At 37.7% G+C, this 15,699-nt stretch overlaps 1 protein-coding gene across 1 annotated transcript in view; it reads right to left on the bottom strand.

Moving 5' to 3' along the window:
* sorbs1 (sorbin and SH3 domain containing 1) overlaps positions 1-15,681 on the bottom strand; it is a 49,571-nt gene extending 33,890 nt beyond the window's left edge. Inside the window, exons 1-4 of the mRNA XM_088421098.1 lie at positions 15,622-15,681; positions 1,628-1,670; positions 1,449-1,535; positions 1,045-1,161 (exon numbers count right to left, since the gene is read on the bottom strand). Coding sequence (XP_088277224.1) covers positions 1,045-1,161; positions 1,449-1,482 — 151 coding nt within the window. The 5' untranslated portion in view covers positions 1,483-1,535; positions 1,628-1,670; positions 15,622-15,681. The remainder of the gene's footprint in view (positions 1-1,044; positions 1,162-1,448; positions 1,536-1,627; positions 1,671-15,621) is intronic.
* Between the last annotated feature and the right edge of the window lie 18 nt (positions 15,682-15,699).

Below are 15,699 nucleotides of genomic sequence, written 5' to 3'. Positions count from 1 at the left end.
CACGTAGTTTATAGTGTTTCCATTGGGAAATGTGTGTTATGGCACGATTAAAATCCAACAAAGTATAATTCTTTTAAACACTTTTAAAATTCTTTTAAACACCATAATATTAATTAACCTAAAAATACTTTGTATTGATATCGCTGATCAACACCAAGATCTCAGGTAACGCACAGCTCTTAAGTTAATGTCTTGCGATGTGCTGGATAACCGAGGTGCATTCAAATGCATTCAGATATTTCAAACTCAGGCAGAATTTCTTCATTTATAAGTTACATATTATCTATTCTGGATTTATTTATTTACCATTTAACTTAATGATCTGCTATTACCCTCTGCCTAATTTTGCTAGCAACAGTCAAACAACGGGTGAACCGGCACTTTTTTTTCCTACTTAAAGCACTGAACAAAAGTGAGCCACTGTTGAGATCTTGGGACCATGTTGCCACTTGCTGTTGACTGTAACCAACATTGTAGCTGCTCAGGATTCTGGTAACCAACCATGGCTCAGCTTGCAAAGGTCACATGACCAACCTCAGACAAGAGACGAGTTGTGATTGGTCGCTACCTGTACTAACTGTGACGTCATTTTTAATCGACAAGTGGCAACATGAACGCCCTGACAGATGAATACTAATGGCTGGTTTTGGTGCTTAATTCAACTTCCACAAACACAATATTAGTCAGAATATCATGTTTAGACTTGTGGTGCTGCATTGAACATTTTTGCAAAGTACACTTTTGACTTGATTTCTCATTTTCCTGTCAAAACAAACACTTAAGTTTATTCAGTAATGGACAGTACAATTTCATTTGTACTTCATACTTTTGCATTTAATTTCAGTCTGTACTGATTTACATAGAAGAGGAATTAGAGCTTCGACTTTAACCAAAGTATTTTACACATGCATAACCGGTATAATCACAACACACATTTACATGAACATATTCTTCAGAAACACACGTTCACAGCATTACAGCTTATTGCGGCTATTAGTGTCACTCAATGTGTTGTTTCCATTTTTTGTGAAGCTGAAGTCTTACTTGGTGCTGCGACGACGCTGGACTTTGCACCGCCACTGCTTTCATCATCTAAGTGGACCAGGGTGGCCCTCAGTGTCACCACTCCTTTCCCTTTGCACACCCTGCTGGCATCTAGGCCTGAAAAGGATTGCCAAGCAAACGTGTTATAAGTGCACTTCATCACCACGTTTTTGAATCCTTAAGCTGCCCCAAATAACAAAAAAAGACCGTTGTAACCAGGCCATCCAATTTATATCCTGTCACGTAAAATTAATTGCCACGATCACTTAGTCAAAGCAGGAAGTAGAGCACAGTGCGTCTTATTAACATGATTCCACATCCTTCTAGATTTTCATAGGGGAGTATGAGGTGTCTCACACTTGAAAGCACTGAAAGATTAATGAGGAGAAGTAGGGAAGTATCACCTGCAGCAGGAATCAGGTCAGGGGATCCTTTCATGTTTGACAGAGGCGTGATCTTAACGGTGCTCACAGCCCGAGGACCTGACGGGACTTAAGAACACACGTGCATGCACAAACAACACTTCAGCTGATTGTGTTCAGCATTGTAAGAACGGAGATCCATCAACCTCGTGCGTACTTACTGGGAGTTGGGTTTGGTGACACACTGCCCTCTTCTGGAGAGCCCTGAAACGAGCAGCTATTAGCCAAACAAATTCAATGCTCATTCACCACAACACATTTAAGCAAGCTGGTTGACTTGGGCAATAGCTAAATGCAATGAGGACAAATTGCATATTTTGTCTCGCTGCGGGGAGAATGTCACCGAAGAGAATTAGATTGAGGACAACTGTTGCTGGATGACGCATGTAACTTCCTCTGTCCCAGCTGCATCACTCAACCACTTTCCCATCAGGGGTTCTAATATTAGCCGTGGATCAGGCTGAGCTTTTTAACCAGGCGTGCACAGTATTTCATAATGAAGAATCGTGACAACTAAAGCAAAATACACTACTCATTATCAGACCATATTCAGACTCAGAATGAGATCAACAGAAAGAAGCAAAAGATAAGCAGGGAAATTGTGCAATAATTTACTAAAATAGAAGTTGGATACTGAATGCAGTAAGAATCATGGGTAACATTTAGCACCTCATGAGACCTCTTAAAACAACTAATTTTGGAAGACGGATTACTCATTTATGCACTTATTTTTGTCTCTAACTTGTGTAAATACTCTGCTACCCTTGGCTCCTTAGGTGCCCCATGGGGGTGAATACAGATTTTTAAATCTAAATTAGCGATGGGTGAATTAGCGATCAAATGAATTAGATTTATTCGTTTTAAAAATCACAGATTTAAAACGACCTAAGTTGTGAACTCGAGGTTGGGCAGAATTGGCAAGAGTGCTGGATGTGTAGTTTACAAGATGTGTTGACAGTAGTTACTTACTACTTAATTGTTCAATAAATTATGCACAAGTTATGAGTAGTTAGATTTTGTGCACAAACTACGGATGTTTAAAATCAGTATACTGTACACTTCTTGTATGAACATTTTCAAGTGATTTTTAATACATCAAAAGCAATGTTTGATGCTACTTTTTCTTTTCTCAGAGTGATAGCAGTACAATTACTCAACTCTAAGTGGTCTTTAAGTGGTCACTAATACCGACACCACTGGGAATTTTCATACGTTTTTTTTCCCCCCAAAAATCAGTGACATATACCGGTAATCTTAAATAAAGTCATATATATCTTATTATAACATATTCCTTTAAGATTTCAGACACAATTTTCCATTTCTAGAAATATACTAAACAGATTTTCATCTTAACGGCCAAGACGTATGCCTTTAGTTTCCAATCGTAAAATGGCCACAAGAGGGCTGATAAAAAGGTTGGGTAATGGCCTGATACCGATACCTGGTAGCAGTATTTACCCATCTCTAAATAAAACATTCATTAAATAAATATTTGTTAGTTTTACTGCTCTAATCAAAATTGATTACATTTGCAATCTTCCAAAATTACTAAAGTTTTTTTTTTACTTTTTGGCCATATCGCCGAGTCCTGAATTGAAATTAAAAAGGAAGTGATCTCATCATTACGGCTTAAATGCTGATGTCTATTGTGGGAGTTGTAGATTTATACACTAGAAAATAAAGCATGTGTATTTATAATATGATATATTCTGTACATGTGTATTTATAATACAATATATTCTGTACTTACCTTGATCACAAACTGTCGTCAGTCATCACAAATTGTAAAATAATTCAACATTATTTAGACATGTACCTTTAAATGTTTTAGCTCTCGATTGACCAGTGTTGCATGCAGAGCGAACACCAAGGGCAACAGCGTGAAAACAGTCAAACACCTCCATCACTCTACTGGGCCTCTCTTTGAGCACAGCCAACACCAATGATTTAAGAGACTTCCCCCGTTTGAAAATTCTAAGAAAAGCCAGAGACACACTGGCTGTTTGGGGAGGGGGCATTTCACTGAATCACAGTCCGTTTCCAGTGTATTTGTCACAGAACAACAACTTGGCAAACTATCACCTCACATGACCCGCAAACTTTACTGATGCCTACATGTCTTAAAATCACCCCAAATGAAGGATTGGCTACACGGAATCGACAGCAGATGCAACTTCTAATACACGCATGGGGGGACATGAAAGAGAACCTTTATAACAATACCACTCAGCCACGGTGATGATCTCGCTGACTATCACAACATTCTATATATTCCCTCACGATTTAATCCATCAATGTCCAGTTTTGCTTATCCTCACTTGGGTCAGCAATGATGCCATTCCACTTCTTCCACCAGTGACATCAATTACTTGTTATACATCCTCAGATGAACCCAAAGCAGTAAATACAGCTAATAAAGAACGATAAAAGAAGAGATGACAGCTTGCAATGTTCAGTTTGCTGTATAAACACACTGGAGCAAAGATTACTCTTGGCCTTTTTAGGAAAAGATTCCCCAAGACATTCATCTATTCTTCGGCGGAAAGGACTAGTGACTAGGTCAGAAGCAGCGGAATGGCCGAAAGTGATCATTTATATTTATGAACATAAACACACTGCACATAATTAATAATAATTTAGAATAACGATGCCAAGCTATTCCTGAAAACGCTTCACGCAATCATAAACACGGGTAAACTTTACTTACAGGTCGAAAAGCAAGCTTGTCTTTTAGAGGGATGCTAGGCCCAGCTCGCAGTCAGCATGTGTCAAGATCTGCCCAAGCCTCCTGAGACGTCTGGTTGATCTGAGGGGATCTGAGTAGGACATCCCAGCTTTGACCTTGACCTTGACAAAGTAGGGGGTCTGTTTGTTTCTGATAGCAGGTGTGCCCAGACGGACCTGTCACCACATGCCACCTGGGAATGTGGCACCCACTCTGCAGAATTCACGCAGACCGCCAGACTAGATCCTTCTGCCCCTCCCACATAGAGCGTTTGCTACTATACTCAACCCTCCATACCTCAGTTAACATGATGCATCATGACTATGTCTGCTATTGCTTGTATGTTAATAGATATATGCTCGGTGTTTTGTCAAATGGTCAGAGGGATTTTCATTCAAAAATAGTTTGTTATTTGTCAAAGAAGTGAGTTTTGTTACATTACCACTGGTAAATCTAAGAATTCATGGGTTGGGTAAATAAATATTTTTCTCAGTAAAAACATTAATTGCTTACCAAATAATTAACTTTTTTTCATCAAAAGATTGAATTTGAAAGAAAAAAAGATTATGAAGCATTGATGTCAAAAATGAATTAACATTCTTTTATAGGATCAAGATGATGTGCGTAAAAATTATGAGAATAGTCTTGAATTGGGAGAGTGAAGTGATAATGTTCAGACGAACAAATGAAATTCCCTACAATTGTATGTGCATCAATGTATACGTGCATTAAGATGAAGATGTTGTTAAGTTAATCTTTAGCTTTCATATGTTTTTATACCTATAAATAATTTAAATGTTCTTTGGGAGAACAGCCTCATCAGTAAGATCCATTTAATATTGTGTGATTAAAAAATAAATGACAATTATTACCAAATCAATGTGTCACATTTGTAGCATAAGAACTAGGAAAGTGAGATACCAGGATAACTAAACTTTTGTATATAAGGGCGAGCAGACATCCTAGTTCAACCGAGACAGTCACAGCTTTTGAGTCTTGTGTTCCTGGTACTGATGGATCATCTCGCTAGCACCACGATGTTTTGCCACGATTCTATGCAGGTCATGTCCCAAGCTATATTTCTAATTGTTTTTACGTTCAGCCAATTATTAGAGTCTTGTGTTTGTCAAATCAATTACACAATTGCCATAGTCATTCATTAGATAAACAAATTAAACTAAGACATTTTATACAACATTTCATATCTACAAAAATACTAATTTAGCGAAGTAAACAACAATGACTAGTCTGTGATCACAATACAGGGGGCAGATGGAAACATTACTTATTTGACAAATGAAAATCAGAACAGCCGTATGTCAACTCAAGTTGCGGGGCAAGGGTTTTACGAATTGTAATACAATGCTGGCCCGAGCAAGAAGAGTTGGATGAAGGTGAGTGCTCTGACTTGTTAGCGCTGTTGAACTGTCATCCAAGATAGCATTTAACATTTAGCTAGTAAAAACAAACACTGGTCACCAGATTGACAATTACATTTGTTATAAACAGAATTTATTGCATATATCAGTAAAGAAAGTAGTGACCCGGGTTTTAATTTTAAAAATCATCCTTTGTGCGCATAAGGATGACACAAATTGGAATAACGGTTACCTTACTGCCCCTCTGATTACTAAACAAAGGCTTGGTGATCCCAATAAGGCCTCTAATATAGTTTACACAGAAGCTGTTTTTCAAATTAGCGAGGCTAACACAAAAACCATCCTCGCCACACATAGAGAAAGGGATGTTATGTAACAACCTTTGACTTCTGTTTTGTCAACGAATGGTAGATAGCTGAGAAGCTATCCAGCAGCGTGTGCGGATCCCACCAAACAGTTCCAAAAATGGCTTGAAAAGGCTGCAGCAGAGCAGCAGCTTATCCTGCTAATTGAGAACACCCCCCCCCCCCCCCCCCCCTTCTTCGCCTGCACCCTCCCAGCTCTCTTCCATAAACATCTTCCACCCTGGAAAGCAGCCGGGGATTCTACACATTCCTCCACCAAGCTATTTGAAGTTCATTTCAAACAACTGAAGCATAAAAGGAAATGTATGTAACATGTCATTATAGACCTTGCTGAATGATTACACATTCATGTTGATAAGGACAGAAGTCCAAAGTATATCTGTGTGAACAGCACTTCAACAAATACTTTAAAACCTTCACTAATTCAATTAGCACAGTAGCATGAGAAGGAGCAGCTTTGATGAATTTATTGGTTACATTTGGGGGCTTCATACAAATTCTGTTGAGGAAATTTAAGTCTTTGTTGTCCCATTGCAGTAGAAATGTCCATGTCTGCTTTCAGATTGCTACTGCACTCCTGATGAGTTCGGGATGTGATCATAGCCAGATTTCTGTTAGAAAAAACACCATGATGGCAGATGTGAAGGTTGTGGAGACAAATGCAGTTGGCCCCTTTGGACAAAATGCCAGTTACAAGCATTGTTTCCAAAGCTATGCTTTTAACAGGCTTGCTAGGCTTTAAGAGATAGCGCATAAGAATGTCAGTAAGCTGACAGTAACCAGGACGCTGCTTATTCTCAGCGAGACCTCCAGGCTACACTCAAACAGTGACACCAAGGATCATGTGCTAAGAGCCCATGGGGTGTTTACTACTTGACATTATAAAAATTCAATTCAAAAATATGTATAATATTTACAAGACCATCATATTTTATAGTTGTTTGTGTGGGTTCACTCAAGGTATTGTGTTTGCCTGCAGTCTAAAAACAGCACATTATGACCAAGTTGACAATTTGTTCAATCCGTATTCCACTGACTGGCAAAGGTTTGCAAGTGGTTGCGAAAGTAGAGGTTGTTGACTTTTCAACAGGGTTTGTTCAAGGTCGCAGACGTTCACCAGGCAATTGCAAAAAGTTCTCTTTCAGTGCCATGGATGAGAATTCTCGTCTTTTAAAATAACAATAAAAAAAATTCTAGTCAAATAGTTTTTGTTATGGAGGGTAGTTGACACCCTTGAATAATGCGTACTTAATTTAAGAAAATTGAGTACTGCAGTGATAACTGTGACCATTGGGGGGCAGTGTTTCCACACATACAGCACATATATGACCTACATGCAATTCTAAGCAAGGAATGGGAATCAGTCTTTCATATGATACCACCCATATTTACATAGACATATTCAGTCGGCCTTGAAATATGAGTAAAAATGTTTAATATACTTGCCCTCTAGAGGTTTCCCTTTCTGATAACGCTCGGCACTGAAAGAGTTTTTAAGTGCTGTGAAAAAGTGTTTGCTCGGAATTTTAGTGTTGTTTTTTTCCCCCTTATTTATACCAGACAAAGACATTTTCTAAATGATGATTTTTATATACTATGGGGAGAACAGTACAAACCTATCTATCTACATGGTGCCAGGGGTCATGGCCAGGCCACCCCTTGTAACATTTTGGCCACCTTTTTGGTGCCACTTACCCCGAGAGGAAAGTTTGGTATTTCAAGCTTACCCTCAAATTAAAAATATCATCAAACCAAACAATTGTGGTCTTGAGAATGTAAGTTATTACTAAATCAAGTGTCATTGCTCAATAGACATTTTTATTACGGTATTTTAAAAAAAAAGTTCAATCGGAGGAAATATGAACAGGATGAAAGACTGCAATTTGGTCTGGGATAGTGAAACAATGCTCACAATGTTGTTTGATGCCGTCACTTGATAACAAGCTCAGCTGTGCTCGGATTCCTTGAGGCCTAGCTCATAGGGCAGATTGGACATTGGGTTAGTGGCAATGACAAGCTCAATCTTTGTCTGAGAGAGCACTTTAAGACTTTCCTCCACTCTGCTGGATGTTTTGACTGATGCATGGAATGGAAGCTTTGAACATGTTCCCTAATATAACTCTCGGAGAACCTCGTGCAACAGACCTACATGATAATTGAGTCATAGGATATGGCGGCTAAACGTGAATATAAACAGCAATGTGATAATCCGGCAATTTTAAGCACTATGAGGTTATCCTCGTGTGAAATGGGCTTATAGCGGGACTCCACCGGGTCTCCATTTGTCTAATTAAAGAAACACACGCAAGTTCTGACTTGGGTCCTTCCAACACAAAACAACACACAACTCACTCAATATCAGACTGGCTTCTTAAGTGTTGACGCATATCGTACATTTAAATGTAATTTAAATTATTATTGAATTGTAATTCAATTATTTCTTAAACTGTAAAGTTCACTTTCATATATCACACAGCTCATTGATGATTTATGATTGAACTTCACAATTAAAATAAAACCTCGACAAGACGCAGCAGTGTAGCCCTCTCACATGACTGAATTTGATTCAAGTATTGAATAGGGTGTATTTGGGATGATGGAAGTTTAGTATCAAGCACCAACTCATTCAATCCTAAAGATATCTTTTTAGGTGTTTTTTTTTAAGAGTCCAGACATTCAATCCCAGGTATATATACATATAGCATTTTTTTTTTCAAATGTTTGGCTAAAGGAGGCTCTATCTCGCGAATTAAGAAGTAATCACTTAGTAAATTAGTAGTAGTCAATTACCTTTGGTACTAAAAGTAAAAGAATAATTGATTATTTTGTGTAGTAAAAGTACTAAAGTAATTGATTAATTTAGGTACTAAAAGCACCTAAATAACAGAGTACCTTCAGTACTAACGTCCAAGGCAATTTTTTTTCAAGCGCTAAACTAATAAAAAAGTAATTGATTACTTTTATGTATGAGTGATTACCTAAATAATTACTTACCTAATGTCATTGATTAATACTTTACTTAGAACCAGCCATTTTTAGACACTCCAAGGATATGTTGGCTTGTTAGCCGCTACGCTCAATCTAGACCACAACCACTGTGTATAGCTATATTACAAAACATTGGTATGTCTAACCCATTTTTGGGAGCGCCGAAGCAACCCTAAAAATAATTAAAAAAAAAAACAAAAAACAAAAGAAATACCAGAATTTGAAAGATTTTACGATTTTATTTGCAGTCTCTCTTTTTTTTAAAGTACTAGCTAGCTAGCTAGATGGCAGGGGAAGTGTTAAAACTGTACAATATTTGAAAGGAACATATTATTTAATCAACCATAATATAGCACACCTCCTTTTGCCACAAAAATAGCTTGATCCAGTCAACCCTATTCTCACTGAAGCAAATGCATGAGGACAGTCTTCCCCATTAAATAGTTGGAGTCAGTCGCTTGAGCTTACTTTACAATGACATATGGCAAATTATTAACTTCTTTCAGTCATTAACACATTATTATCACTAACACAAACTCATTTCTGTTACTGTTTATGTTGTTAGGTAGGAGTTTTTCTGGCAAGGAAGCATTCCAGGCTCTCAGTGGTGATTCGGGCTTTTGGCTGTTGAAAGTGAGCCATTCATTCAGAAGCCGTTGATTAAAAAGAATGAGCTCAAAAGACTGTCTCCTTTTGAACCCCTTTAGAACCGTTTTGAACTTTGACATATTGTCGCCATCTGGGTGAAATTTCAGCTCCCTAGTGTCTTCTTTCGATGCTTTCCCTTGGGTGTGTAATGCCTTTGCTGAAAAGATCAAATGACTGCAAAATACTAAATAAGGTTTAATATTAAAGCCAATTAGATAACTGACTAGTTAACTGACTGGATACCTATTATCAGTGTAACTATTTTGTGTATGTGTGCGGATTTATTGAAGGGTAAAATGTGAACCCCCAACACATCTCCTATTGGATGTTCTCTGATGCCAAAACTGTCTTTAACCTTAAAAAGATGGACAAATTTGCAGAGATAGACAGACATATCAGTATGGTAAATTCTACCGGTGCATCATTAGCCCGTCATTATTTAAGCCATTTAAAATAGGGAAAAGTATTATATTGATGGCAGGAACAGTGGGAAATTGGAGGTTAATGAGGGGTCAAAAACATGTGTTTTACCTAGAAGTTTCCTTTGTATTAGGATAAAGAAAATACGTAAAAAAACATTTGCATTTCCGAGGAAAGGAAAAAAGGGTGAGTTATACATTTGCAGTGTATCATTCACACCTGATCATTGTGCTTTGTGTGATGATGAGTCATCGCACATGCTCATTCTTTTTTAAATATTCGCCAGCAGCTGCAATGACACTGTTGTTTTCCATCAGCTGCTGACAATGAAGCAGAGCAGATGGGTGGGATGGGTGTGGCACTGGAGGCTGCTTCTGTTCAATTCCATCATCAAATCACAAATTGCATTTTGGCTGCTTTTTCTTCATGCGTTTAAATGCGACGAGCCATGACAAGCCAAAGCATCACACTTCACTCTCCACTTCACCCAAAGGAGAAAACGAACAAGGGGGAGACAAGGAGGTTGCTAAGTAACCCTTTGTAACATTAACATGCAATGAAAACAGAAACCTGGCGAGTAACGTCCACGTTATTTCAACAGCTTCTGTTCATGCACAACATGCTGTCAATGTGCTTATTAAGTTAACTTTTTTATTCCATCCATTTTCATTCCATCCATTTCCGAGATGCAATTAATGTTGTACTGTAACTCCCTGGTTTTACAGCTTCTCACAGAAGATTACATGGGCCCAATTAGCATAATTTTCACGAAGCAGCCAATAATCAATAAACACCTAAGAAATGGCAGATCAAAATATTAATATACAACAGGAGTGTCAAACCCAATGTAATAAACGGTCAAGTTGTACCTCTAGTTTCTGTCGGTCCATTATGATTGTCAAGTCAAATCAATTTGAAACATCATCGTCACACATTTGCCGTAATTCCCCAAATATAAGACGCACCTGTGTATAAGACGCACCTTTAATTTTGGGGTCAAATTCTGGAATTTTCTATGTTATTGAGTATAAGACACAACAATACATTGGAAAAAAGAATAAATCTCGTGTTTTGTGAAATCTTCCAATTTTCTTAAGTATATATCCATAAAGTATATATTTCTTGCATGTTAAGTTGGACGTGTCTCAGACTTCCCACATTGTGAGTGGTCAATGAACGCCTGAACTGTGACCATTAGATGGCGGTGTTCCCATACATACAACACAAATATTACATACTTGTAATTTCAAGTAAGGAATGGAAATCATTCTTTCAAATGATGGCACCCATGTTTACATAGATATAGCACAATATTCTGTCGGCTTTGAAAGATGAGTGAAAATGCTAAAAATTGGACGGCACTTCTAGGGGTTGCCTTTTCCATCAGTGCTTGGCACAGTTAAGTGTGTTTGTCACACACTTACCTTGTTTTGAGACAAGAGACCGGTAAAAACTATTCAAAAGAGAGCTTGGGAATTAAAAATGGTTGTTTTTTTTCCAAACAATTTTTTAAAAGTTGAAGACAACTTGCAAGGTTGGTACTTAGCGAGCAACATGAAGTCAAATCAGTATTTCATGGGCCTTGCATTTACTGTACCTTCTGCTGAGTCCCAAGTGCTGGCTACAGCCTTTAATTTAGTCAATCAGGAGGATTGGTGCTGTTTAGTCACTCGCCAAATAATCAGAAATTAATACTGTATTAAAATAACATTAAAATGTTCATTGCAGACTTATTCAAACACATAATGTTGGACTTTATTATCTTTGTTGCTGTCATTAGCTATAGCTGCAGTCACAGCTGTGTGCTTTGCATTTATGTTGTAGGCTAAAGTTGAGCTGCTTCTGTGGGGACAGTTTACTTGTTACAAAGTATCTATATCACATTTATATATATCACTATATCACTAAATCACATTTTTTGAATTTAGATATACTATTCATCAGACCGACCCCTCTCACAAGCTCTTCCACTTTCATGTCATCTTTTCTGCCTTTCCTCCCTCTCAGGCCAAAATGACAACTTCAGTGTCTACTTCAAGGTGTGTTTGACATTTGTTTTCCAACCCTCAACTACTCATGCACAAGAAACCTAATGCATCAAAACAGATTCATGAAGAAAAAAAATGCAGAAAGTCAGAGACTAAAAACAATTTAAAAATATGATTAAAAAATAACACAAGTGTGACTGCAATTATTTGATCACAATTCATGTTAATCTGACACCCCTAAAATATATGTGCTAAACTAAACGGTACTGCGTGTAGGCTTTCAAGCTTTTCAGCGAGTGCTCCTCTAACACGAAGCGAAGGTGGGATGTGAGGGGGGTAGTAGGCCTATAAAGTGACTCTAGAAATGTTTCATAACCGTACAAGGTTCATACCAAGACATCCAGTGCTAATCGCTCTTTTCTGCACAGCGATATAGTCTTTAAAGGAAAAACAAAGCTGTTAGAAACTTCAATACATGATAAATTGCACTAAGCTCCAAAGGGAAAACGCACACTTTTGTAGGTCTTACAGTAGCTGACATATTTGACTTCATTTCACTGTAAAACAAGTAGTTCCGGATCTTGGTGTGACAAAATGGACCATGGCAGAGCTAGATACTAGCCAACATGCAAACTGAACAGCCTCTCTGTGTAAACACATCTCCTTTTCATGTCAAGTTGTAAAGCAAGTGTCTGTGTGTTTTTCACCGCTATGTTACCACTGGGTCAATACTTGGAAGCAAAATTGCTTGTCGTCCTCTTGCGACATGGGCTTCTGTCAGTGTCAGCAAGGTAGAAGCAAGAGATACTTGTGACAAAGTACATCAGTGTATAGTACAGTTTCATATAGCATTCTTCTTTGGATACATATAGGCGGTTTATAGAAGGCATCTTCTTTTTGAGTAAATTCTGCTTCACTGAGCCAGCCTAACCAGGCGCTAAAAACAGCCTTTAAATGTTGCCTTTAAGGGGCAAACTACAATCTTTGTTTTTATATACAGTAATTAACATGCAAAGGACAGAAACACAAACGTTGCCGAACTGAATCCTTAGGACATATTAAGAGTTCGGGGGATTGTGGTGTTTATTCAAGCTAAACTAACCATTTATTGCACCTCTCCTCTAGTCATTTTTTTGCAACCCAATCTTTACATACGGTGACAGTGGTAATGTGGCAAACACACAAAAAAAGTCTGGCTTTCATGTCCTTAGAACCATTTGATTAATTATTTGTTTGAGGTTAATATTTTATCAAGCCAGTGTAGTATCACGTTACACACATCACTTGGACTGAAAGCAACAAATCTAGCCGCAAGATTGTGAACGAGAGTGCAGAAAGGGTAAATTTAAATTTTTATGAGGTTGTTGATATTTTAATTCTGTTATTCTGTTATTTTATTTAAGCAAGCCAAACAAAAGTTGAAATTGACAAATTGAAGATAACACAGGGGTCAAAAATTGCCTAAAAAATACACAGCTAATCTTTATAGGGATATAGTTTTGAATATATTTTTGAACTCGTGTGCAGTGTGACATTCTGTCATGCCACATGCTGTTGTTTGTCCTGGTAGCGCATGTAGTTAAACATTCAGCTTTCCTGTGTCAATAAGAACAGGGTGTACTCACATTATACACAGTATACTACTGTGCACTGACATAACATTGTTGGGTGAACCTTAAAATATAGGAAGAATATTGACAGCTACAATCAAGTTCGCCCATATAAAGCATCAAAACTAGGGGTGTCAGATTATAGATGAATTGTGATCAATATCAGTCATAGTTAAAGTGTTATGTTTTGTAATTGCAGTAATGTCATTTTTAATCTCTAATTATGCTTTTTTTATGCTGATTAGATCTGTTGTCGTGGATCGAGAGTGTGTTGTTGGGACCTGGGACACAAAGGTCAATTAACACCTTGAAGTGGACACTGATTGGCTGTTATTGTTATTGGCATAACCTGATAGTCTCCAGTTATGGGTAAATTCAAGAGCAGAATAAAATCATGAAAATGGAAGATGGTGTGAGTGTTATCGGATCAATAAACTGCGACAAACCACAGATTGCTGTAGACCTAAAAAGAACTCCTGAAGGCGTCTTTGATGGGTCGAAGTATATGCATCCTTTGCAAAAAGGAGCCTACTTACCACAGAAACACCTCACGTTTAGCCTACCACATAAATGCAAAGCACCTAGGTCTAACTGCAGCCAGAGCTCAAGATAACTGCAGACACACTAATGTAGCAATTCACGAGCAAAGCTCTTTGCCAAACGAAACCATAGAACACCGCACATTTGAGGAAGGCTGAGATGGACAAGATGGATTATACATTATCAGAAAACAGCATGATGGTAAAAACTTGAGAAATACAGCAGAAGATATATCGGTGTAATTGCAGCTGTTAAAGAAAATAAGTGACTGAAGCCAGTCCTGTTGTATATGAATCTTTTGATCTTTCGCAACATCAATATGTATCGAAATTTTTAAAAAGTGGAAGGTTATTCTCTAAATTTATTTTAGGTAAGACTAGAATGAGATTACCAGAGGTAAATCAAGCCATGGTAGGCAGTAGCAAACAGATGCAGGAGGACATGTCCCAATAAATAGATCAATCAATCAATCAATCAATCAATCAATCAATCAAATTGTATCTGTATAGACATAAATAAATAAAATAAACATTTCACCATGTCAAAATCTGAAGAGTAATATTGAGTTTATATCTACCTATTTTCTATGGGGGAAGATATTCAGCGGAGTGGAAGCGCACACCACCAACAGTCAGAGTTTAACAAAGTAAATGGCACAGTGGAACCCAAACTATTAACCATGGGCCAGAATCGGCCCACTTCCACATTTTGCACATCCACCGGAACAATACTAGAGACCATTATGCTTTTTTTTTTTTTTTTTGGGAATGAAGTTGGTTACACTGATTAGTCACCAGCCAATCACAGGGCACATTTAGACAAACCAACCAAACCCACATCTGCATCTCTTGAGAGTAATTCTTCCTTTTCATTCTTCAATCTAAATGAGTATATAATTGGAATTTGGAAAGGAAGATGGGAATGCTTAAAAAATCAAAACTTCTACACAGAACGGTCATAGCCAAGATGCCATTCATTAACCAAGCATGATCTATAAAAGCATGTTCTTGAACAGTTTGTGATGTGAAGTGATGTTCCTGATCAAATGCCCAATCACTGTCAATGTCTTTTCTCAAATTGAAAATGCTATCATCAATAAAACGTCTGGAACCAAAGATAAACCACAAAGTGGGCAAACAGAATGCAGTGATAAATCATGCAATTAAAACCATTGGTGGGCACTAAAGTGAATGGTCTTTAATGGGCATGCGGCATTGCTGGTTTCAGTGCAATTGTCTTTGCAGGATTGACTGTACCGAAAAACCAAACGGACTCACATAAACGATTAGCTGAATGGACATTTAAAAATAAATGTTCAATGCTGATGCAGCATCTGCGACAGTCCAACAAAGTCACCTCTTCAGGAAGCGTAAGCTTGGCAAAGTAAATCATAAAATATATATACTGTGCATGTAAAAAAAAAGAACACAAACAAACAAACAAACACAAAAAAACAACTGCCATTGATCCTTAAATGAAAACATGTGCTTACCCGTTTTTGCTGGTAATAATCCAGTGTTGTGATGGCCCGTGCAGTCAGCACTGTGCTCGAAAGGCTTCTGCTTGTCTG

The sequence above is a fragment of the Hippichthys cyanospilos genome, chromosome 8 (assembly GCF_059441005.1).
Source record: "Hippichthys cyanospilos isolate Australia breed blue-spotted pipefish chromosome 8, RoL_Hcya_1.0, whole genome shotgun sequence".
Lineage (NCBI taxonomy): Eukaryota > Metazoa > Chordata > Actinopteri > Syngnathiformes > Syngnathidae > Hippichthys > Hippichthys cyanospilos.
The sequence above is the reverse complement of the archived record's forward strand: the minus strand, read 5'-3'. Positions and strand labels throughout refer to the sequence as shown.